General features: G+C 41.7%; 1 protein-coding gene across 1 annotated transcript in view; it reads left to right on the forward strand.

Moving 5' to 3' along the window:
• Positions 1-125: 125 nt before the first annotated feature.
• Positions 126-24904, forward strand: part of PLXNC1 (plexin C1) — a 68106-nt gene continuing 43327 nt past the window's right edge. Inside the window, exons 1-7 of the mRNA XM_042889785.1 lie at positions 126-1073; positions 10321-10443; positions 13493-13627; positions 15665-15765; positions 20465-20579; positions 21583-21727; positions 24692-24761. Coding sequence (XP_042745719.1) covers positions 126-1073; positions 10321-10443; positions 13493-13627; positions 15665-15765; positions 20465-20579; positions 21583-21727; positions 24692-24761 — 1637 coding nt within the window. The remainder of the gene's footprint in view (positions 1074-10320; positions 10444-13492; positions 13628-15664; positions 15766-20464; positions 20580-21582; positions 21728-24691; positions 24762-24904) is intronic.

The following is a 24904-nucleotide window of genomic DNA, read 5'->3' on the forward strand; positions in this document are numbered from 1 at the left end:
GGATGCGGCGGCAGAGGCGGCGGCAGAGGCGGCGGCGCCCGGCCCCTGGGCGCAGCATGGCGCAGCGGCGCCCGCCGCCCGCCGCCACCTAAGGCGCCCCGCGGCGCCGAGCGGAGCCCGCGCCCATGGCGGCGCCGCCCGCGCTCAGCTGGGCGCTGCCCCTCCTGGCGGCGCTGGCGGGCGCCGGCGGCCACCGCTCCTTCGAGCTGCCCGGGGCCCCTATCGACAACGTCGAGGTGAGCGGCCGCTTCGTGCTGGTGGCGGGCGGCGGATGCCTCTACGAGGTGCGGTCCGATCTTTCGCGGTCTCGCCGCGTGGTGCCGCCGGGCGGGCCGGGCTGCGGGAAGCCCTCGGGCGTGCGGAGCAAGCTGCTGCTGCTGACCTACACCGAGGCCGGAGACGACGGCGAGCTGTTGGCCGGCTGGACGCAGGGGCAGGGCAGCTGCGAGGTGTGGCGGCTGCCGGACTACCGCCTGGTCCTGAACCGCACCGAGGTGGTCAGCTGCCTGCCCCGCGGCTCCACGGCCGGCGTGGTCTTCCAGCAAGCGGACGACTGGTACCTGGCGGTGGCGGCCACCTACTACAATGGCAGGCGAGTGCCCCCCGCGGGCTGCGAGCCGTCGAAGTCGAGCGAAACAGCGGCGATTACCGTGCGCCCCATAAAGACCCTGCAGCCTCGCGGAGAGTGGGACATCATCAAGTACAACAAGGAGCCTTTGCATTTCGTGGACGCGCTGTGGTGGGGTGGTCGCCTCTTCTTTCCCTACTACCGGCTGAAGGCCGAACTGGACAAGGACCCAGAGCTGCCAAGCATGGTGGTCATGCATCAGCCGCATCGCTCTGAGCACAGCTTTGACCTGCAAGGCCAAGTGTATCTGGACTGTGGTTGCAGGAGCCTCCTCATCTCCTCCAGCCTCATCCGCCAGGAAGGACGGGGCTGGTGGGTGGGCGTCTTCCACCACAACCACGGTGACAGGGCCTGGGACTCCACTGCCGTCTGCATCTTCAGGATGGAAGAGTTGCAGGATCCAACCTGTGTGTACATCACACACTTCTACGCGGGGACCAACTGCGTAAGTCTGGGCATCGTTTCACTAACTTCTCATCCCATGTGCCATTGCTCTTGTGGTGCTGTGTGCATGATTCACAGAGTGCTCCTGGCAGACAGACCCAAAGGCACACGGAGTTCAGGGGAACTGCAGAGCTGGGCCAGGCTCTGAATATCAGCACGTGCTCCATCAGCCCTATGGGCCTGTGCAGCGCTTCCTGTTCCTTGGAAGGTGATCCCTTAATGAATCCTGGAGTGTGCTTCCCATCTATGTCTAGGGAAAGACGTGTCTGGGGGAGCACCTGAGAGCATCCGGGTCACGCCCCAGTCTTGGGTTTTTCACTCCATGCGCCCTTTTCTGCCAAGGATCATTCATCCTTCATTGTATTTTCCACAGAGCATCTCCTACCTCATTCTGTGCATTCACATCTCATGTCATTGCAGCTACATCAGGAATGAAAAAAAGCCCATCAGGCTGACTCCTGTGCACTGGGCTGTGTGCGTTGCGCTGCCCGCTGCTCACGAGTTATTTATGGTTGCTTGTTCAGTGGTGGGTGTTCTTCAGCCCTGCTGCGACTGGCCGTGCTCAGGAGGGCTCACAGCCCCCAGCCGTGGTGCAGCAGGCAGCAATAGCCATAGATCTTTGTTGTTGCAGTGGTTACATTTTCACAGGCAGCCTTATCCCTTGGAGATCCCCTGGTCACCCACTTCTGCAACACTGTTTCTGAGCTTCTTCATCCCTTGTTGTACATGGGGAGGGAGGCAAGACCACCCGCTTCACTGCGGCTTCTGCAGCTGGTCAAGAAATGAGGGAAAAAAGAAATTCAGAAGGCTAAAAATGTAATTTGGGACAAACAGGTGCTATTGTAAGGCCCATGTGTGCTTTCAAGTCACTCTCAGAAATCTTTTCAGAGTTGTGGTAAAAGGAACAATGCTAAAAAGACATGACCTATTGCAGCTTCCCCTGTGTCCATGGGGTCTGCAGCTTAACCCCTGGCTCCTTGCTCTCTTGTGGCAGGAGTTTGCTGAAAACTCCTTGAAGTGTTTTACCATCTCTTGTTGGTGACAGAATCTAGCCCACAGCAGAGCAGAGTACAGAGATTCTCCAGATAAAAACTACCTGAGGGCACATGTGATTCAGTCTGCTCATTTCCCTGCTGAATTGCAAAACCATGGCTAGGGTTAGAGGATGCAGTTATGAACAAGAACCACATATGTGGATGAATTAACTGTGCTGAAGTACATAGTGGAACTGTCACTGCAGTGCCAGAGCCAGATTGTTGGTATCCAGTGCCATTGTGAAACTTACTGCACGGTGATGGTGCTGTCACAAGGCAAACCTGCTGAATGAATGTGAAGTCCTCCCAAAACACCTGCCTGCTAGTTGCATTTGTAACTGTATTCTTTATTTCTAATTACTTATGGGATTTCTTCACAAGGTTCTTTCTGAGCCTACAAAAGCAGAAAGAGAAACTTTGCTGGACTGCAGATACTTGATAAACACTTCTCCAATCCCTACAGTAGGAATTCTGGAAGAGTCTCTGGGAGTTCACAGAGTAAGGTGATGCATGTCAGGTGAGGCTGGTGTCTGTCTGACCTGTGTACCTCTCTCCTTTGCATCCAAACGACTAAACACCAAAAATGAGCAACCCACATCTTGAAGGATTCATGGAATCACAGAATGGCCTGGATTGAAAAGGACCATAATGATCAGATACTTTCAACCCCCCTGCTATGTGCAGAGTCACCAACCACCAGACCAGGCTGCCCAGAGCCACATCCAGCTTGGCCTTGAATGCCTCCAGGAATGGGGCATCCACAACCTCATTGGGCAACCTGTTCCAGTGTGTCACCACTCTCTGTGTGAAAAACTTCCTCCTAAAATCTAACCTAAATCTCCCCTGTTTCAGTTTAAAACCATTCCTTCTTATCCTATCACTATCCACCCTCATAAGCAGCCATTCCCCCTCCTGTTTGTATGCTCTTTTCAAGTATTGGAAGGCCACAATGAGGTCTCCCTGGAGCCTTCTCTTCTCCAAGCTAAACAAGCCCAGTTCCTTCAACCTTTCTTCACAGGAGAGGTGCTCCAGCCCTCTGAATCTTAGTGGCCCTCCTCTGGACCCATTCCAAGAGGATTGATTTAGATCAGACTCCTGTTACTCCAAGGTTGCTATCCCAAAAGGTCAGTCTTCCTCCTGGGAATGTAGGTTATAATTGGGCACTATACCAAGGAATCTCAACATTAAAGATTATCAAAGTGGTTATTTGCTTAACACTATGTCCCTGACTCCAGCGAGATCCTTAATCGTGGTGTTTTGGCACAACAGTGAATGCAGTTTACCACTGATGGGAAGATGGTGTTTTAATACTTTGTGAGATAGTGGGACATCGGAGTGTTGTGTAATACTATGACCTGTAACATTACATGACTAATTATATTCCCTATTTAAGCTAAGGATATATGCTTTTAGTTTATAAACACAGAAATAAAAGTATCTAGTTAAGCTTTAATATGTTTTTTATAGTACAGAAGGTTAGGCGAAGCTGATGCAGAGTAATTTTGGAGATGACAGGCCCATATGCTGCTTCTTCTGGGTTGTTTTAGCCCGGATCCTTCTACCGTCTCTCACCAAATCATGAGTCCCTACAAAGTGGAACATACCCTTCTCTGACTCAGAAGCATGCAGAGCTCAGAGTTGGCAGGCAGACAGCGTACAGCACGGTATACAGACACGTGTGTGCCACAGCTGGCAGGGGTTCTGGCCAAAAAGGAGTGCCTTGTAGCACAGAGTGCCAAGGGCACGTTTTAGAGAGTGCGTAGAAATAACAGCAAGCACCAGTGCTTCCTTGTGCCTTAAGTCTAGTCTTTTGCAGACACTGTTTATACTGATCAGATGAACGTGTTGTGATGTTATAATTGCCTGGAATGCAAGACCTGCATGGTGTTTGTGACTGATGGACCTTGTTCAGCATAAGCCTTGAAGATGTCATGTCTATAGGGTGCTGCATGTCTTAGTCATCTTCACCAGATGCACTTGAGTTGCAGAGGTGAGACAAGATGTGATGAGGTATGTGTGCATGAACATGTCCTGACAGTTTGTGGAGGAACTGCAAATACCATTTATTCACTGCAGAAATGAGGTTTATGGTAAGAGTATATGCTAAGGATTAGTGGCAGTTTGATTTCCTTCTGATTCTGTTACATTCTTCACGTTTCTGTAACTATTCTGATTACTTTTAAGCACAACATTTCACTTGTCACACAGCTGCTTGTGTTTGCACTGTGTTGGCACTATGACTCAGTAGTACACTCAGGGCTTACCTGAGGTATCTGTGCTCCTGGATTCCTTGCTCTGTGGTGTCTGTGCTTGTGAATTTCCTGCCCTGCTATTGCTGCATGTTCCGCCGTGAGCTTGTTCCTATAAGGTACCGAGCTTTCTGGCCCCAGCCCAGTAATGCACTTAAGGGCATATTTAACTTTAGGCATATAAGTACTTCCATCATCATCAGGGCAGATGCCCATGCATTTAAAGTTTAGCGTGAACTGGAGTACTTCACTGGATTGGAGCCAAATTGCCTGCCATCCTGTAGGATCCCATTGTAGGTGTGTAATCTCTTTGGTCTCGCATCAGTACTTAGGCCAGTGCTGACATTTGCAGTAAGGTTTAATGCAGGATTTGAGTCTGTCATTCAGAATGAGTAATTTTTAAAATCTTTGCTTACTAGCTTTATCAGAAAGTATGTGACTGCTGAAAACCCTTTGGAATCTCTGCCCATAAGAAGAAGCTAAATTTGCTTTCATTTCATACACAAAGCATTTTGTCATAGTTGGCAATATTTATTCTGGAGGTATATAATACTGTATTCCAGAGACATGATCCATAACTAGCAAGAGACAACAGAACTTGTGACACTTTGAAAACCTGTTGCAGTTCTGTAACTAGTTGGTTTTCCTCTGATCCATACATCTCTTCATTTTGTGTATGTCTCCTTGCACGCGATGTTGAGCTGTATGTGTTAACTGACTTGATCGCACAAACTACATGTATGTAAGCACGTCGTCTTCAGGATTTCTATAGATACTAAATCTGAATTAGCCAAATCTTTTTCTCAGTTTCCTTTCAGAAACTTGACCGAGCACTGACAAACTTTTTCAGTGATTACAATTATAAATTAGAAGATTCTTAGCCAGGACATATGAGGCATGCTGGAATCTGTCACAAATTTCTTCCAGTAGTTTGTGAGCTTTTAGAAAGCCATTCCTTCTGTTCTGTGACTGACAGGGAGCTGCTAGAATAGAGATCCCAGGATCTAGCACAACACAGATAAGCAGATGCTTTGGAAAAGTGTTCAGATGAGAGAACGACGACAGAAGAGAGTTGTAGGAAATTACCTACCCACAATGAGAAATCTGGAAATTAGGTTTGTGGTTGAAAAATTTGCATGGGAAATAAAAGTCTTTACAATATTTGAGGGAGAAAATCCTAAAAAAAAGGCAAAGTGGCTGCGATAGCTTCTAAATGACAGCTCTGTTGAATTCTTGTCTGCTCTTTGGTACAAGTAGATAACGGCCTGTTCACTGATTTTTTGTGTTATTCAGTGGGTGATAAACATGTGAATTGATATATGCTGCGTAATTTATCAAGCTTAGTGTAGAGTCTTGGGACAAATATTGGCTGGTGGAAGCTTGACTGAAATCAGGTTTTGAAGTCAACAGTTGCATCAGTTTAATCATGGCCATTAATTTGCAGAAATTACATTTGAATTTGTGCAGTAACTCACTCAAAAATGATTAATAATCTTTTATTTAAGGAGAGATTTACAGACTTCTAAATATCATTTGATATCTAAATTGATCCTGCAATTAATTTTCCAGTAGTAAAGTCGTCTCCCATGTATTTCACCTGATGTTTGGCAGACTTCTCAAATTAACATTTCTGGAGTTAATATTTCTGTCCAATTACAGTGAATTTTCAATGTCAGTGTCCATATTTGGTGTTGGAAATAAGTCACATGAGACCTGTAGTTCTCACAATATCTGTAAGAAGTAGAGTTGCTTTTACTCATCCAGCTTTCCCAGGTGTTCTTAATGGAAACTTTTGAGAGCCTGGGGACTCGAGCAGAGGATTTTCTTCTTTGGGACCACAGAGTCATTCAGATTGAAAGGAGCATCAGAGGAGGTCTCCATTCAGCCTCCTGCATGCAGCGGGGTGAGCTCTGAGGTCAGACAGACTTGATTTGGGCTTTGTTTTATTGGATCTCAAAACCGTCATGGATGGAAACTGCACAACCTCTCTGAACAACCTCTTCTGCTTAATTGTTCCCACCATGATTTTTTTAGGAGTCACGTCCACTTGAAACATCCCCTTTTTCATTCCACAGACAGAATAGAAGTCCTTCTTGTTGCTCATAATGTCTCTTGCCATTTTCAACACAAGGTGAACATTGATTTTGCTAGCTAGCCCATCTCCTGTTATGTCTGCTTGTTTTCCTGAGTTTTGTGCGTGGAGCAGGTTGTCCTGAAAGCCCTGCCCTTCAAAGCTGCCTCTTGGGGGATCCCACTGACTACTTCCCTGAACTAGCTGAAGCCTGTTAGTGCAGCATCTGTACACTGTTGTTCTTTCCTCACTCCCCTCAAGATTCTGAACTCAGTGATTTCATAGTTACTACAGAGAAGACTGCCATTGATTATCACATCTCCAGTCAGTTCTTTCTTGTTTGTGAGTAGCAAAGTCAGGACAGCATAGCATCACCTTTCACTGATCCTGTAGAACTGATAAGACCTGGACTCCTCCCTCCTCCAGAGCTCTGTAGTCCTCATTTTCTCTAGGCACTATCTTAGATGTCCACGTGGGTGTGCAACACTGGATGGTAGCCCAAGGGATGGAACATCATTGGCAGTCTCTCTGCAAGAAACCTAAGAAAAGAAACCTGTTTTAGCAGCATGACTGTTTAACAGATGTGTGCCTTCATCTCTCACAGAAGGGAATCTCCAGTCACTGTCACCCACCACTTCCTCTTGCTCTTTCTGTTACTGTTCATTTCAAGCCCAGTTGCTTTGCAAGCCTTCCTTAATAGAGCTTGATCTCCCTCCTCATTTGTTGTTAGAGCACTTTACCGATCCTGTAAATTCAGAGCTGGGGGCAGAGGAGGAACATTTCTTCTGCTGCAAGAAGCTTCCAGCTTGTCTCGTGTCTCAGAATCCTCAATCTGGCTTTTCCTCAGGTCTAGCCTCCAAGTGTCCCTCCTGCCTTGCATTGTGAAGGTCAGGATTTTGTGTCTACAGGGTCTCTGTTTAGACCCTCATTTCCTACTGTCCTCCCTGATGTTCTGCAGTCTGCTCACCTGGGATGGTTTGTTCTCCTAGCATTGCTATGCAGTATACAAATTAAAAACAACTGATGTTGAAATTTTGCAACAGATCAGCTCCTCATTCCTTAGCCATAACAAAGGCTCACAGCATGCATTGATATATAAGTTTGTTACCCACTGACGTCATAAAAATTGATGGAAGAGGTTGAAGGGTGGTCCCTTCAGAATGAGGTTCCAGGAGATTTCTCCCATTGGGAAAGACATTTATGTGTTGCTGTAGTGTTGACTGTTGCTATACAGAGTTCACAAATTTTATGTCCTTTCGTACAGTTGCTTCCATTTGTTCACTCTGAATTCTCAAACCCTTACCTTTTACTTATTGGCTAACTGCAATATGTTGAGAGCTGATTGAACTAGAGTGCTGCCCTTCCCTTTGAGGTGTGAGAATCAAGAGGAAATCGAGACAGAAAGACAAGTGTAAATACGGTTGCTGCAGCTGGAATCATATGGAGAGAAATCTGAAAATGAGATGCAAAATATGAAATGAATAAAAATAACTTTAATGCCAATAACCAAACAGCACAGAAAGCTTGATTTTAAAGGCAAAAATGTAAATTTATTCAGGAAATCTGTAGGCTTACCTATGGCTGTGAAGATTCTGGGAAACAATAGATTAAAATAGAAGAGCGCAATGAAGAATTAAAAAAAAACCAACAACGTTCTATAGCAGTATTTGTTGTCTTCTCGTTTGCATTTCTTGTTTCTGTATAAGCCTGGAAGTGTTACAGGGTAGATGACTGTGGAGGTGAATGGCTCTTCAAGTATAAAAGAAGTTTAGACTGTAAATGTGTTTTAGGGCTGGATTTTGCTGTGAAAGAGAAAAGCTTTGGAAGGCCCTACAGTGCTGTAACCCCATTAGTTACACTGGAAGAAGTAAAAGGGCTTGTTAAAAAAATAAATGCATGTGGAAAAGGGATGACAGAAGGGTGAAAGCAGCAGCTGCACCCTGGAGGGAATGGGCAGAAATGGAGAAATAGGTTCCAAAAGGGAGAAGACAATTTTTGTTGTGATTGCCCACCATCTAAATTCCTCCTTTTCTTATCTACATTAGCTCAATGTCGTGCTGACCCTCCCTCTAGCAAGCGGAGTGAGGGGAGGAGGCTTCCACACTTGTCAGTACTGGTTCCTCAGTCAGATGAGGAAGATGCACTGATATGACACTAGTTATTTTACTTGTATGTGGGTCAAAATAAAATCTGGCAGCAAGGCTTTTCAGAGACTGGGTGAGTCCTCCCCTCTTCTGTGATCCTATTGTACAGTGTCTGCAGGAAACCTGGGGTGGTTTGTCTTCCTAGCACTGCTATATAGAGCACTGAGAGAAAAAATCCTAACTCTCTTGGTAATCAAAGGCTGGAACACTTCATCTCCTCCCTCCTTGGTCTGAGCGAGGGCTCATTGTGTGTACCAGTGCTGGAGTTTGTTACCCTCTGATGCATGCAATCACTTTTCCTTCCCCATATATAAAAGAGACCTCTGTGATACTGGAATCTTATGCCAAAGTGGGTTTTACTGAAACTCTGTGCCAGTACATGGCAGTTCCTATGTTTTCTTCCTGCTGCATGAAAAAAAAGAAGAAAAAAGATCTTTAAATATGAAAGTTAATCAAGTCCTCTTTTACTCCAAATGGCTGTTCTTGCAAGCTAATTAAAATAATTCAGATGACTGAAAAAGATTTTAATTGACTTAGGATTGCAGTTCAGAAAAAATGTATTTCTATGTGGAAAGGCTTTTGGGGTTAAGCCAGCATTCAAGCATGCAGGAGAGTAGGATTCAGCTGTTACCATGTTATAGATTTGTTTCTTTTTTGTTATTGAAAAAAAAGTCTTTTGTTGACTTCATAAGTTTGAGAAATGCCTTCACCTTTCTGCAAAATGTAGATTTTAATAGTCCATTCTCACACTTTGTCTAGTGCAGTAATGCAAAATAGGTTCTTGCACTCAGGGTTTTCCTGTAGGTTTAAGAACCTGCCCTTGAGGCTGAGATTCTGGGCATTTTAAACTGACCTATGGGCTTATTCTCAAAGGCCTTGTCCTGCATGAGCTCTTCCCCCAACCTCTCACACAGAGGGGGCTTCCTTTACACACTTGGCTTTCTGCAGTGAAGGTAGATCGGGGTTGTTTGGTATGGGTTTTTTTCGTTGTTCTACAAGATGTAGGGATTTCCTACACAGTGTTTTCTTTCATGAGCTTCTTACATGCATTTGTCTCTTAACTTTATCCAGCTTGGTCAGAGAATTATAGGTAACATTTGATTTTGAAGTTTGTGCAAGTACATTTATGTCCTGCCTGACTTGAACTTTGTGCTGCTTGGTATCATTTTTATATTTATGTAGTATGCAAGTCTCAACTTCCTTTTAGTGTAAAGCAGGAAACCATACTGGGGAGGATGAAGCTCTGCATTTTCTGGCAAGAGAAAAGAGTCTGAGTGTTCGAAATACATCCTTTCTCCAGAACATTTGCATATCTTTTCATGTGGTTGCTGAGCATATCTGTAGCCCGTATGATAGGTGCTGTCAGGTGATGGAAAAAAATGGTTGCATTGAGAAGTACTGGCAGTCCAGAATAGTTTCAGAGCATTATGTCCCAAGGAAGAGAAAGGATATTGAAAATTAGTGTGCAGCTTTTAGACCAAGTCTGTGTCCCACTGAGATCAGTGGTTTATCTGCAGTACATGTATTCTCTATCATGGATGTGACCAATTGCCCTGTATACAAAAAAGGAGTTACATGTGCCATTTCCAATCACATGTTGCTCTGAAGTACTGCCAGAATAAAAATGTTACCATGCTATTTTAAATAGATGAGTTTTTTGAGAATCTTCCCAGGGATTCTTCTTTTTATAAATCTTTTGTAGTACAAGTGAATAACTTTGTAATGGTTTTCTCTTATATCTGATTTTCAGAAGGTACAATCAATCAAGAAGTCACCCACCTTGATTCACTCTGGATTAGTGGCTGTTTATGGCACAGTTGTTTTAAATCAGATCGTTCTCTTTCTGGGAACAGATGATGGACAGTTACTGAAGGTAAGTAGAGCATGGGAATTCCTCCCTTCTGCATCGACTACTACTGTGTTCAAATAAGTATGTGTATCCTATTGTTTAGGTGCTGCATTATGAGCAGATATACCACCTGGAATCTCTATTTCTTTTTTGTTTATGAAGTAATTGCTGCATTGCTCCTTGAAGAACAAGATAACTTTCAAAAGCAATTATGTATCCTGCTTAAAGAGCAGGGAAACATTTCATTAATCTGCTAATGCCCTCGGTAATCAATTTATGGACTGTGGAGTTCTCAGTTACTCTGTCTTTCGTTTATTTTCCTGTTTTGATTTTCTGTTAAGTGAGGTAAAAAGCATGTCTGCCTCCTCCAGTCACTCCAGTCCAAGTTCACTCCTGTCTGACTGCTGGGACCCAGCCCAATGCTTGAGGACCCAAGGGTCTCTGCCCAGACTGGGGTGTGGCTGCTGCTTTCCCCTTTTCTGGTCCAACCATCAGCAAAGCTGAGTACGTATCCCAGAGAGACACAGGCACTCCCAGAGATAGGGCACTGACATGATCAGTAATGGGAAGCATAGAGTCATGGCATATCTCGATTTGGAAGAGACCCATGAGGATCATCAAGTCCCTGTCGCTGTCACACAGAGCAGAGCTCCCTGTGAGGAGCTGCAGCCACCATCAGGCCTCTCCTCAGCTCCTTTGCACTGGGCTGAGCACGCCTCTCTGCCTCCACTACTCTCCATAAGCCTTCACCTCCAGACCCTTCATCATCTTTGTAACCCTCTGTTGGACATTCTGTAATAGTTTTATGGCCTTTTTCTCCCGTGGTGCCCAAAACTGCATACAGTACTCAAGTTGAGGCCTCACCAGCAGAGAGCGGAATGGGGAGTCCCTTCGCTTGCCCCGCTAGCAACGCCATGCTTGATGTACCCAGGGTATGGTTTGCCTTTCTGGCTGCCCAGGCACATGATTCACATATAATGCCAACACACAGAGCCACGACTCCATATTCGTTTCTGGGAGAGACAGAAGTTCACTGGTGCAAGAAGGCACACAGCACACTCTAGGTTCACAAACATACACATATTCATGGGTCCTTCACATACTGGTACAGTCCCTGTGTCTGCCCTGTCTGCTCAGCACCCCTGCCTAGACCCCAGGCCCTGGAACTGCTCCTTGGTTTGCCTGCTTGCTGGCTAGTCCAACTTGAAGTTCATGGGTCCCTCAAGTACCAGCACAGCCCCTGGACCTGTCCTACGTCCCTGTGTGGATCACAGGCCCTGGACTTCACAGGTTGCCTATTTGTCAGCACATTCAGCTTGAAGTTTTCAGGTTTATATACACGCACACATCCCAAGCACACCAGGCCTGGGAATCCATGCACACTTGCCCTGCCTTGGCAGGCAGCACCAGGCACATGGGCTTTGACCCACAGCCCCCATTCAACTGTTGCACCCACCTCATCACACCAGTGCCCCCCAGCAGCTAGTTTGGGAATACACGGTGTTCCTGCCCCATGGCATACATGTAAGAGTGTAAAGATGTAAAAACGGTGTTAAGGAAACATTTAATAGAAAATGTGAGAAGATAGGGCGGGCAGCAGTGATCAGGCACAGGGCCTGGCCAGACAAGTGTGTTAATGGTCTCAGTTTTACCTATGACGTGCCTTTTTCTTCCCCTTTCTACTCTTTCCTACCTATTCCCCTCTTTGTCCCTCTTGCTCCCCTTCCTGTGCACCGCCCCATGGGTTTGTAAAGCTCTGTGGTTTCTGCACTTTCCCAGGGCCCTCTGGTTTACATCCTATGGGTAATATACACATTTTATAGCCCCTGACTGGAAGGTTTGTGTCCTGTGGTTGTCTCTGAGCTTAGAAGTCCTCCATCAGATAACCCAGCTGAATGATAATAATGGAAAAGGTCCTGTAAGGATCATGTACTTTTAAAGGAGCATTCGCTCTCTTTCTGAATGCCTTAACATTTTCCAGTGGAAATACTCAATACTGGTGGATTTGAGGAGCACTGGAAGGCAGCACATTTACTGGTTTGTTGGCCTGTGTCACATGAATAGCTGTCCATTAGAAAGTTCAAGGCCCATTTTGCCTTGGTTTCTGAATAATTGACCTAGATAGTTTAAATCAATCACGCAGAAATGAAAGTCATCTTACCTTACTCTCAAACTTCTTAACCATTCAGCAAAACATCATTGTTTGCTTTAATTTCTTCTGAGTTTTGCTAAAATGGGCATTTCCTGTCTATGTTGAAAAGGATGGCTCTTTTATGGTGTTTTTTTGTTTTGTTTTGTTTTGTTTTTTCATGCTGTTGAAAAAGAGTATAATAGCTTAAAAAGCTTTTGTCCATTTGATAAAACTGTGCTTTTGATATTGAAAAATAAAATCAAAGTCTTTCATGTCTCCTTAGCACAGTGAAGACAGTGAATACTACCCTATTTAGTCATGTTTATGGAAAAAAAACCACCTTGTATTTGTGTTAGTATGCTTATTAACTTGCAAATGAAAGTTTCTGTGATCTCTGAGTCTCTTGAATTTGGTGAGCAGGGTGATAGAAAACTACAGTTGGGCAAGATATGATGGAACACCACCTTATATGTATACCCAGAAAAGTCACAAAGAAACTTCTGTCAAATTACTAGCATAGGACCACATTTACATTTTGGGTGCCTCGACGTTCATTTTTTTCAGAAGAATAGTACTCTTCTCCACTCATAGAAGTATTTAACACATATAACTCTGAGATATAGGTGTCTCTTCCATATTCAGTTTCTGCACCAATCATGAACATACTCAATGAGCGGGATGTTTCATACACTAAAGCAGTAGAAGGTTGCATACAAAATTTTATATCTGCTATGTATGTTGCAGGAATTCTGTTCTGATGGTCTTTTCCTCTTTCTTTCTGCAGCGCGAGAGCCAGTGCAGCACATGAACTGTATCAGGGCACAGTAAATCATCTCAGAGATCTCTGATGTTGTTAGTGAAAGAACAGAAATTAGATTTTGGGTTAAAATACTAACATGCCGATAAGGGGGTTTGTGAATAATTTCCTCTCATGTTTTTTAGGCTATTCTTAATGAGGATATGAAATCTAATTGCCCAGAGATTTTGTACGAAATTGAGGAAGAAACCTCTATTTTTCCCAAACTTCGCCTTGATCCAGTAGATAGTAACTACATCTATCTGTTCTCTGCCAATAAGGTAAGCACAGCACTAAAAAAATAAATAAGTTCAAATAAAAACTGCTGCTTTAAGGACTTCTGCCATTTATAGATGAAGTATCAGTTTGGGTCAGTCAGAGTCCAAACCGTAACATCCAAGCTGCAGTTACCAGCTTTATGCTTAAGATCGGGTTATGCTCTCTAAGTTTTGGTTGCACTTCTGCGGAGCTTAGAAGAGCTTCTGTTTCCATGGTGCTGCCCACTCTTGCTCTGATCCAGCAAGGCCCTTAATCCCCTGATTATTTTATGTCATTCAGTCAAGAGAGTCAATTTTTTTTTCTTTTTTTTTCCTGGAGTCTGGAATTATACAGAATCGAGCCTGAAGGTAGCACACAAAACTAGATTCTATGGAGACAGTTTCTCTGAAGTAGTAATCCAGGTATTGGTAGGCTAGAGCTTGTTATTCAATTGGGGATTTTCTGATGTGGAGAAATCTCGTAATTTGAGAGATGGCTTTGAATTTTTAGTCCTGAAGTCAATAATAAAGTTGTCATCATCTTCAGGTAGGCCTAGACTTTACAAATGAGTGAACAGACAAACAAACAAAAAACCAAAAGAACAACTCCACGATTAGAACTGATTAACACGGTGAGGCTGAGCAATCTGAGGCTGTAAGCTTCTGCACATGGGTACCCACTTCAGAGGCACATCCTAAGCTAAGAGCAGCTCCCAGTAGCCCACACAGTTGTTGCAGCATGTCCTGCAGCAGGGCTGCTGAGAATTAACTCAGCAAGCTCCATTGTCTCACCAGTAGTTGGGAAAATGTCAGGAAAAACATGAGGGCCATCTGAACAGGATGGGATTTTACCCCAGCACATGGCTACTTTATTTACATTAAGATCACTTCTCCAGCAGCGAACATAAATAATAGCCTGCCATCTGAGGGAGTGGGTAAGTTGGTGGGAGAACTCCTGACTGATACAAACCACATATCACATACGCAGAAACCTTCAAGATTTCAGTCAAAAATATGTAAATATGTAAATATTCAAGGGAAAGGCTTCCATTTTCTTAGGCACTGGTGAAAGAGCAGCTTGTTAAAGAGGAACAGCAGTTTTTAGGAGTACATGCTTCTCTAGTTATCTCCTGTAGCTTAAATGAGACATCTACGCTGTGTTTTCTGTTTTTAATTGCTAGTTGTTTAAGATGTTGGTTAGTTTCTGAGCATATTATTTCACACATCTGCAGGTAAATTGAATTTTACAATTTGTGGTTGGAAGAAAGTAAATACCTATATACATACCTGCTACATATCCTTGTTTCTGTTCACAAAACATAGGAACTTACAAATTTGTAAACAAATGGCTTGAATCAGGAATATTTTTCTTATTAATACTATTAATTAACATTGTTATTAATAACATTATTGTATTTGTAAACAGCTTTCTCTTTTTCTTTTTCCTTTCCTTTTCTGAAAATGGCTGACTAGGATATTCAAGCTGAATGTACAAGTATAGATACATACAATATAGCCACAATTATCTATATTTGCTTATTGAAAGAGCATTTGCTTGCATGCATGCTGACTAGTTGCATGCGCTTGTTCCGGTGTGCACATGCAGTTACCTGACATGTTGATGTAAACACAGAAGCATTTTGTTTTGCGCATGCATTTTGAATGCACCTTCATCAGTCATTTAAAGATTTCAGTTTTGATGAGAGGAAAACTATGCTGCTAAGCAGAGCATTGTTCATAAAATAAACCTCCTTTCTATTGTTCCCTATAACTCACTATGCTGATCAGACTTTCCTGCATTACTCTGTCCATGCTGGCCTTTGAGTAGTAGAACCAAATTGTCATTGTCAGAGGAGTTTCACCATCTGATGGCAAAATGCAGCGTGTGTAAAATAGGCCACACATTTCTATCCAAAGGTCTTCTGACAGAGGGAAGTCCATAAGGAAACTTCTCTGAAGGGATCGTGCTTGACTGATGTCAGAATTTTTATGGTAACCCTCAATTTTCTTGTTTCTGGAGGCTATTTTAATTCAGTGTATTATTGCATTCTTTGGTTTTAGGTGAGAAGAATACCAGTTGCAAATTGTGGTAGATATGTTTCCGAGCAAGAATGCTTATCTGCAAAGGATCCCTACTGTGGGTGGTGTTCTTTGAATCAAAGGTATTTTCTGGTGTTTTAGCCTTGCATATAAAAGCAATGCATTATTACTCAGTGTACATTTTTACAGGCTTGGGGATATTCAGCATCAAGATTGTATCTACTGAATTTTTATGAAATCAATCATTGCCATAAATGTGAGATGCTTCATTGTAATGTGAAAAGGAATTGTGCACCTTTTAAGGCATGTGTTAGCCCTCAGATTTTTGAGTTCTACTCATAAAATGTATGTTAAGCTAAAAAGAAGAAATATTCTGTTTTTAGAATTGATTGAGGGGTAAAACTGTCCTTGAAGCATCTTAAAAGGGAGTCGCTTGCATTGGAGAACAGGGGAAGGGTGCTCAGTTCCTTCAGTATTCATAGTGCTTTGGAATCACTGCTTTTCATTTAGGCTAGAGGAGAATTAGTTTCTGAACGCTTAATCCTTGCATCTGAGTGATTAGTTTTGCTGCTTTCTTTGAATCAAGTTTGAAAGCTATTGCATGTCTTTGGCCTGGATTTAAGGAGCTCCTGGGTCTTCGAGCCTAGTGTTGACAGCTGCAACCCTCATCAGGCTCCATCTTAAATTTAAACAGGCCTTTTATTCTCCCTGCTTTACTGTGTGACTCTTCAAGAATTTCATTTTTCTCCTGGTTAAAATCTCTCAGCTTGTTTTCATCACATACATACTGGTGGCAGGTTATACTTGCCTGTTCTGTTGCCCACTTTGCTTTGGCTTCAGTAGGGATTCTTCATCCCTCACATTTATCTTCTCACTGTTTTTGTGAAAACAGTCCCCTTCTTCACTTTCATTTTGCAGTGCTGAACCAGCTAACTTCACTAAGCTCCTTTCATATAAGACACTGCTTTCTTTAACTCTGTTGAAGTTCACCCTCTGTGAAGTTTTTATGTATCCTTTTCAAATAAGGATGGCCAAAGCTATCAAATTAATCCAAAGGAGATTTCAACTGTACGTTGCTCAGCGGTCTTCTATCCCTCCCAGTCTGTCCAGGAAGCACCTTACTTAGTGTGTCCTGGGATCACAAATGTCTTTCATGACTGCATCACATTGATGGGCCACATTCATCCATGATCAAATAAAGCCCCCAGGCCCTTCTCTTTCTCTGTTTTCTTTCCAGCTGATGAGTTTCCAGTCTATAGCACATATGGGTTGTGAGATTTTTATTGCTGTAGGTACATGTTCTTGTACTTCATGCTTCGAAATGTCATCCTGTTTCAAAGTTATCCGAGCTTTTCTGTCTGATAGTCTCACCCTACTCTGCAGGGTAATGTTCCCAACATCATCAGATGCTATCAGTATAAAACTTCTTTTTGTACCAGTTCACCACTGGTTAAAACATTAAAGAAAACTGATTGTGAGATTGATTTGTTTTACCACGTTACCATGGTTTTGCTGAAAATCTGCTCCTTTGCATTTCTAAAGGTGGTTATCAGAAGAGAGTTGGTGTTTATTCTGTAGTGTTTGGGTTTTTTGTTTTTTTTCCAAAATCTCTTTCTCTCTTTTGCTACCATGTTAGACTGTATAAATTACAGTGTTAAGCTTTTCAGGCTTTTAGTTATCTTATAAAGATAACAGTTATCAGTCAGTAAATCCCCTTCTTATGAGGGAAATCACCGTAAGTTTCCACCTAATTGAAACAGAAATAATTTGAAGAAAAAATTGATTACTGTCATGTGATTCCTCTTCAACACCTACATATTTTCTTCACTGTTAGCACATAGCATCATTAAATGCCTGTTTTTTTGGAGGGAGGTCTGATTTTATCAATGTCCATACAGGTCCATTAAAGCAATATATTACATAATATTTTTTTTTTAAGACATTGTGAACTCAATCCAGTATTTTGATGAAAAATACACATATCTTATTATAAGTGAAAACAAAATGCAACAAAATGTTACTACTCTATTTCTACTCTGTCTTCCATAGGGATAAATATATACATACTCCCCTTTTCCCTTAACATCGTTCAAAACAATTAGTCATAGAACAGTGTGATTTCTCTTAATGTTTATGTGTTTTCTAGATGAACCATATTTATCCAAAGTTATTCCAGTAGAAGGCACTGATGTTTTACGTGTATTTTCAATGTGGAAATAACACAATATATCTATGTGTGCCTGAAATTTGATCCTGAAGTTTATGGGGGTGTTGAAAGCAGAAAGTGCCCCTTTGTCTCCCATGGAAGTTTTTAAGAGTCCTTTTCCCTAAATTTGCTCTCTTCTCCCAGTTAATTAATTAACCTCACCCTTTGCTTTGTGTCTTGTCTTGCTGCTGTGGCTAATTCTCTTCTGTGTTGTAAAGGGTCTGATCCAGTCTGACTTTCCAGGGAAAAAGGAGTCCAGAATCTTTCAGCTACATTTGCTGCATTCATATTTTTACTTCCTTAGTAGCTGTCTGAATTCGTATGTTACTTTTCAGAACCATACTTATATTTGTTACAGTGTGCTTACAAACAGTATATGTTGTCCCAAAATAGGGATATAACAAAACAGTTTTACCCTTAGTGAGTGAAATTCACGTTACTCTTGGCTTCTACAAGGCAATTGTTAAAGTTTGTGATGAGAGACATCAGATCCTCTACTTCCCCGTGTGGCTGTTTCCTATGAAATGACCATTCTCCTTTGTACGTTGTTTGAATGTTAAAGATAATCTTTTAGAGCATAAAAGACAAATTTTCCCTGACATGAAGACAAGTACAGCCCTTGGTAAAAAATGATAGTACATTTCTGCCATGAAGCTCTGAAGTTCTTCATTGTAGATGAGAGAAACTGGCTCACTGCTTATGTTGCTCTGGTGGTCTAAGAATATAAGTATCTTTGTCCTAGGACAGTTTTGAACATTCAGCTTTATCAACCGTTTTCTTATTTAATATGTATATTATATGTATATATATTATTTAATAGCATTAATGTTACTGAAACGCATGTCTTTATTTAGTGTCAAGTATGACAAGCATGTTGCCTTGTATGTTCAAGGGTGTGATTTTCAGCCTATCAAAAACTATTGGATGTCTCCAGTTGCCAGTCATGTTGCCAGTTAGACTTATTTAACTACATACAGCTGAGCATCAGGTTTATGGGCATCTGTTGATGACAGATCCCATCCATCCTTTGTGATTCTAAAACAGTGCTGATGGATCCTTGTGATCTCAGTAAGGTGAAGAAAGACCTAAATGAGACTGAAATTTGCCCTGGTTAAGTCAGTTTGAAATATGTCAGACATACTCTCAATTTCTGATAGTGTAGTTATGATCTGAATGTATTCAGATGCAAAGCTCCACGAGGTTCTTATGTAGCAGTTTCCTCAGTTAGACCACAAAGGAAGTGACCTTGTGTTTAAATGCATTACTGTTGCCAACGTCTTGATTTAAAGAGAAGATGGCTTTATGGCTTGTACGGTTTGTTGGGTTATTTTGGGCATTTTCAAAAGTGATAGATTTTTTTTTTTAAGGTCTTTCATGTGTTTTCCTTCTGGAGAGCAACCACATTGCCACAAAGTATATTTATGCAGTGAGCTCCTAGTGGAAAGACTGTATCAAGGTCCGTGTGTTTCAAGAATGTCCACATTTCTGATTTTTAGCAAAAGAATAGTTCCCTAAGGCACAAGCCACTGTTACATGATTGAAGCTAAGCATACTTCTACTTTCGTAGAAAAGTGCTGTTATTAAAACATTAATATTAAATACTGCTTCTATTTATGAATATTCACTTTTAACATTAAGATACATGCATTTAGAAATAACTTTACTTGCTTGCTTTAGAAGATTACTTGAAGTTAATCCATGAATTGTTCATTAGCTGTTCACACCAGGTAGTATTTTAAGGATTCATTTCTCAGATCACCCACCTAATTTGTATGTCAACGTCCTCCATTCCTTATTGTGTTTTTTCATTTGTGTAATATTTATAACACTTATATATCCTGGTGTTTCCTCACTCTTTCTTAATTTCGTGCTGTTGTATAGTTTCTTCATCCTACGATTTGGCATCTGTAACATTTTCATTTCCTTTTTGCTATCCTACTTCTGAAATTAATTTCATTATTGAAGAATGAGATATATTTTTTGAATTACCTTTCCAAAACAGGTGTTTATAATCAAAAGCAAAGATTGCTATTCATATCAGTGGACAACAGAGGTGACTGGAAAGAATAATTAATTCATCTCAGCTTTACATTCAAAGTGTGGTTCCACATCTGAGCTTCACCCCCATCTCCTGTTATTTACATTGGAGAGAAACAGCAGCTTTCATAAAGTGGTTCATTTCATTTTTGCATTAATGTCGAAAATAGGTTAGGATAACTTGACCCTGAAAGAGCATATTTCTCTCCATTGAGTGTAGAGGGAAATGAGGGAGGTCAGATTCAGAGCTGTACAATGAAGTAGTCAAAATTCGGGGTAATAAAGTCTGTCCCTGACTACCAAGTCTGTTGTTACTTGCCAAGCATCTAACATCTGCCTGAGTCCCATTGACTTAATTAGGTCCCTAGAGCATATATCAATGCATTGTAATTTATTTCAATAAGCAGAACATTTCGCTGATTGTTTCCCTGGAGCTTTTTGCAATTATAACCATATTCCCTGTAAAAAATCAATAGTGTTCCTGTAAAAAATCAATAGCATACTAAATAAGTTGAAGTACAGTGTCTGAAATCAAAGCCACCATGAGGAAGCTAGTATAATCTTATGTATAATTTTAGGTGCACATTAAAAGAAAATTGTACACGTTCAAACAGCACAAAGGGTTGGCTTAGCATTTCACATGCACCTGATAAAGATCTGAAAATCCTGCTAAGGTTCCCTGCCAAAAATCAGGTATGTACACCCAGTTTTATGCATGTTTGTTTACTGTGACTTAAAATGTGTCATGTTATTACTTATTGCAGCTTCCCTTCTTTTGACATGATGTTCCATACGTTAATCCCTCTTACCTCAACAATTGGCAAATGTATTGGAAAACTGTGCAAGTTGAATATGTAGATCAGACAGATGTTCTCTTCCTCTCCTATAAAATATATCTTGAAGCAACATCTTCATGATGTTGTCTCAAAAATTTGCTCTACTGACAAAGACAACTTTTCCATTATATCACTGTGTTAGTTATTTTCATATTTCCAGTGACTATGTATTGAGTTCATTATGTAAGTTCTGAGCTTTGTAACAAGTTATTAAACATTCACTGGGACACACATGCTAGCACAAATGCGTCTTTTAAGTGCTTGATATTAGTATTTGCTCAGTATCTGTTCTCAGCAAACAGAGCCTTGAGTATTTGATTATCAAGTATGGTGACTGGCCACTTAATCTGCATGGTATTGTTTCTGGTTTCCTGATTGAATGCATTAATGTGCTCACATTTGTAAAGCACTCTCAGCCAGAAACAAAGAATAATTAATTATGAGACAATTTCTCTTTCATAATTAAGTGCATTTTAGGTATGGATGCAAATGTTGGCTCTCTGTGAGGATTTGTAATTCTTACTCAAATATTTTGAAGAAACTGTAACAGCATGTAATACTGCTACAGCAAAATTCTTGTTTTAAAATCCAAAATAGTTTAGATTGCTCCCCTCACATACGTTAGAGATCCATTTAATTTGTGCAAGTAAGCAATGCTGTTCATTTCTGGACTCTTTGTATTGTTTTTCCAGTTGGGAGAGGTCTTCTCCTTGGAGAAGCTGCCTAATGAATTGTCTGCTGCTGAATAAAAGATTATATTTCTACATTTCATAGTTTGAAATTTTCTGTAGAGGCAAGGGGGCTATTTAACAACTATTACAAGATATCTATTGAATGCTTATGTTCTTATTGTTTTATAGATTTCTGTGTCTGCAAGTATAAGCAAAACCCTTACTTCCTGTATAATAAAAACTGTAAAACCTATTGAAATGCCTCATGAAAATGTAGTGCTGGAAAACTCATCCTGTGTCTGCAATCTCGCTACTCCAGTGATACTGGATCATGGTATGTCTTAATATTACATTTATTTAATACTTATTTGCTGTCATTATTATTTATGTATTTATTACTGAAGAGAACTGTGCATAAATACAGATCTTAGAACAGTAAGTAATACTTTATATTAAATGTCATTTAAAAATTATTCCTATTTTGTCAAGTGATTTTGAGTATACTTACAGTACTCTTGATCATTAACAATTTGTTATTATGAAGTTCTCTCTAGGAGTAATAAAACACATTAACCTGTTACTAGAAGCAGCTTCTTCAAATCAGCCTATAGCAGTGCAATGTCTCAGCTTTGGGGCCTACATTTACATGATGCAGTTAGGAGATATGTAAGGAAACTTAGGGAAGCTGCAAGGCCAGTCAGGCTGGCTGGAGCCATGGAAGCAGTGCTGGTGCAATGCTCTACTTTGACAGATTAACCCATCTTAGCCCTTCTCTCACCTGCAAGCTGAATTTGTTTTCAAACCAAGGTGTACCAGCATAAATACAAGGAAAATCTCAGTGTGAATGTCTGTATAAAAAATAATCTCAACATTCAGTGAGCTCTTTCAACCTAATTTAGACACTTGTGAGAAAGTGATTTTCTTCTAAAAGAGCAATTTCACTGATGTATCAGTCTGTGTCTGACTGAATTTCTTTAATCTTTCTAAGTTATTGGTTGAATCCATTTGCACTCGTTCTTTTGCTACACTGCTCGCAAGTTGTTCTCAAAATTAGAGACCTGATCTGTACTGGATGCATGAATCATGTGATCTGTTTTGTGCATTTTGTGGGTATCTTGTCCTGGAGAAACTGGCTGCTCATAGCTTAGACAGGCATACAGTTCTGTGGGTGAAGAACTGTGTGATGGCTGGGCTAAGAGTTACAGTGAACACAGTTCAGTTCCTTGGGCAGCTGGTCACAGGTGGCATTCCCAGGACTCAGTCTCAGGGACAGTTTTGTTTAATAATTTAGGACAGGAAGGCTCTGCAGAGAGATCTGTATAAGCCAAATCAATGGGCCAAATCTGGCCACATGGCATCCAACCAGGCTCAGTGCTGGGTAATGCATGTGGCTCATAACAACTCCATGCAGTGGTATGGGCTGGAAAGGTGCCCAGCAGAAAAGGGCCTGGGGGTGTTAGATGACAGCAGTGTGCCCAGGTGGCCAAGAAGGCCAATGGCATCCTGGCCTGCATCAGAAATAGCAAGGCCAGCAGGACTAGGGAGGTGATTTTGACATTGTACACAGCGCTGATGAGACTGCAGCTTGAGTACTGTGTTCAGTCTTTGGCCCCTTGCTACAAGGAGGATATTGAATTGTTGGAGTATGAGCACACAAGAGCTGTGCAGCTGCTGAAGGGACTAAAAAAGGGACTTACGAGGAGTGGCTGAGGGAAATGGGGCTGTTCAGTCTGGAGACGTTGATGGGACATCTCTTCACTGTCTACAGCCATCGGAAAGGAGGTTGCAGGGAGGTTGAAAGGAGGGAAGGAAGAAAGGAAGCAAAGTAGGGAGGGAGGTAGGGGGTGGGACTTGGAAATACCTGCTATTCGGTGCGGTCTGGTGGATTTCAAAGGTCAGCCCAGGTCATGCAGAAAGCAATGTTTGTTTTCCATAAATTTCAGTATAGACAAAATCAGGAAATCATTTTTGACAGTATTCTTTCTAAACTGTTTAAATAAACTTAGAAGAAAGCGTTGCCAGACATTGATAAAATTCAAGCTTTTACTTATTACCCCCAGTAAAATATTGCATTTTAGTAGCTCATGGTTTGAGCTCTCATACGATGAACAGGGAAGTCATTCAGTCAATTTTGTGCCCAGCAGACATCTCTGCAGACATGTAGATTTCTGAAGATAAAAATGGTGGAGGATTTCAAAGTGTCTGTACATGCTCATCTACATCTTCAATTACTGAAATAACTTTAAAGTCAGACGCTTTGCTTTCCATTTAGCAAGGTATTTAAGCACACCAACAGTCCCAAGGGTTGTTTCTAACAAGCTGTCAGGTGGCCTGTGCAGTAAGCGCCCAAGTGCCATGCTGGCATGTGGAGCCAGGAGATACTACTTATTTAGCAATTTAAATGTAGCCAAAGCTGGTTTTCATCTGAACAAGCCAGCCTGTGATAAAGGCAAAGCTTTCTCTACCTTTGCAAGGTGGGTATACTTGAAATCTGTGTAGCTTTCCTGTATTAAAAAGCTCTCCTGCTTCTTAGCATAGGAAAGCTAGGAAGGTCTGCACACGTGGGTTTCATTTGATCTCAGACACTCATTCATTTTGCAGACGTACACATCTGCAGGCACACAGATGAAAGAGACCATGGCTTAAGTGGTATATATCTAACTCTGTTTTTCGATGTGGTATTCTGCTCATGGGAGAAGATCCTCTTTCATTCCACAGCTGCCAGCGAATTGTCGGTATAGTAATTACTAGCTGAAATAATAGCAAATTGACTCATGCAATCATAAAAGATTTAAATAGGATGAAAATTGCTACTGCATAGATTACAAAAGAAGACTCTAAACCCAAGTGAGACAGAAAGAGATAGAAGTACAGTATGTCAGGGTCTCCTGCATTTGAACAGTCTGTTCTGTTGTACTGGAAATGTTGAATTCAGGGTCTGGCTGTGCCACAGGTATACTGTGTGTTCTTCAGGAGATGATTTATAATATCCTTATTTTGTGGTGACATTTCCTTATCTATATCTTGTCAATAACATTACTTGTCTGTATCATGCATAGGTGGCATATAGCTCAATTAATGAGTGTGTGTGTAGCGTTTGAATAACTTCGCAGAAGGGCGCTATGGAAGGACAAAATCTAGTTATTTTTATTAGACAAAAATGTGAGGAATATGTTTGTGAGGGATAGTGGGTACCACGTAGAGAACGACTGAATGCACGCAAGTCTTCAGGTCAGTTATTTTTTAACAAGTATTTCTTGTAATATTCAGCATTTGTCTAACAGTCACATTTTTCCAGATTGTCTGGTCCTTGAAGCGTCACTGTCCTCAAGCTCTTGGAATATCACAGAAACATTTCAGTTGGAAAAGTAAGAACCTGCTTCCTACTGCAGTTCTTTGGGAGGTTTATATATTTGCACTGGAAGTGTGACTGTTCTTTTTTTGTTATTAAGGAAATACTTTTCATTAAAGATAGCTGAATCCCTTTTCTTGGCCCATTTCCTCCTTCTCC

Source organism: Lagopus leucura, unplaced genomic scaffold (assembly GCF_019238085.1).
Source record: "Lagopus leucura isolate 7727_CA_CO unplaced genomic scaffold, USGS_WTPT01 Super-Scaffold_100159, whole genome shotgun sequence".
Lineage (NCBI taxonomy): Eukaryota > Metazoa > Chordata > Aves > Galliformes > Phasianidae > Lagopus > Lagopus leucura.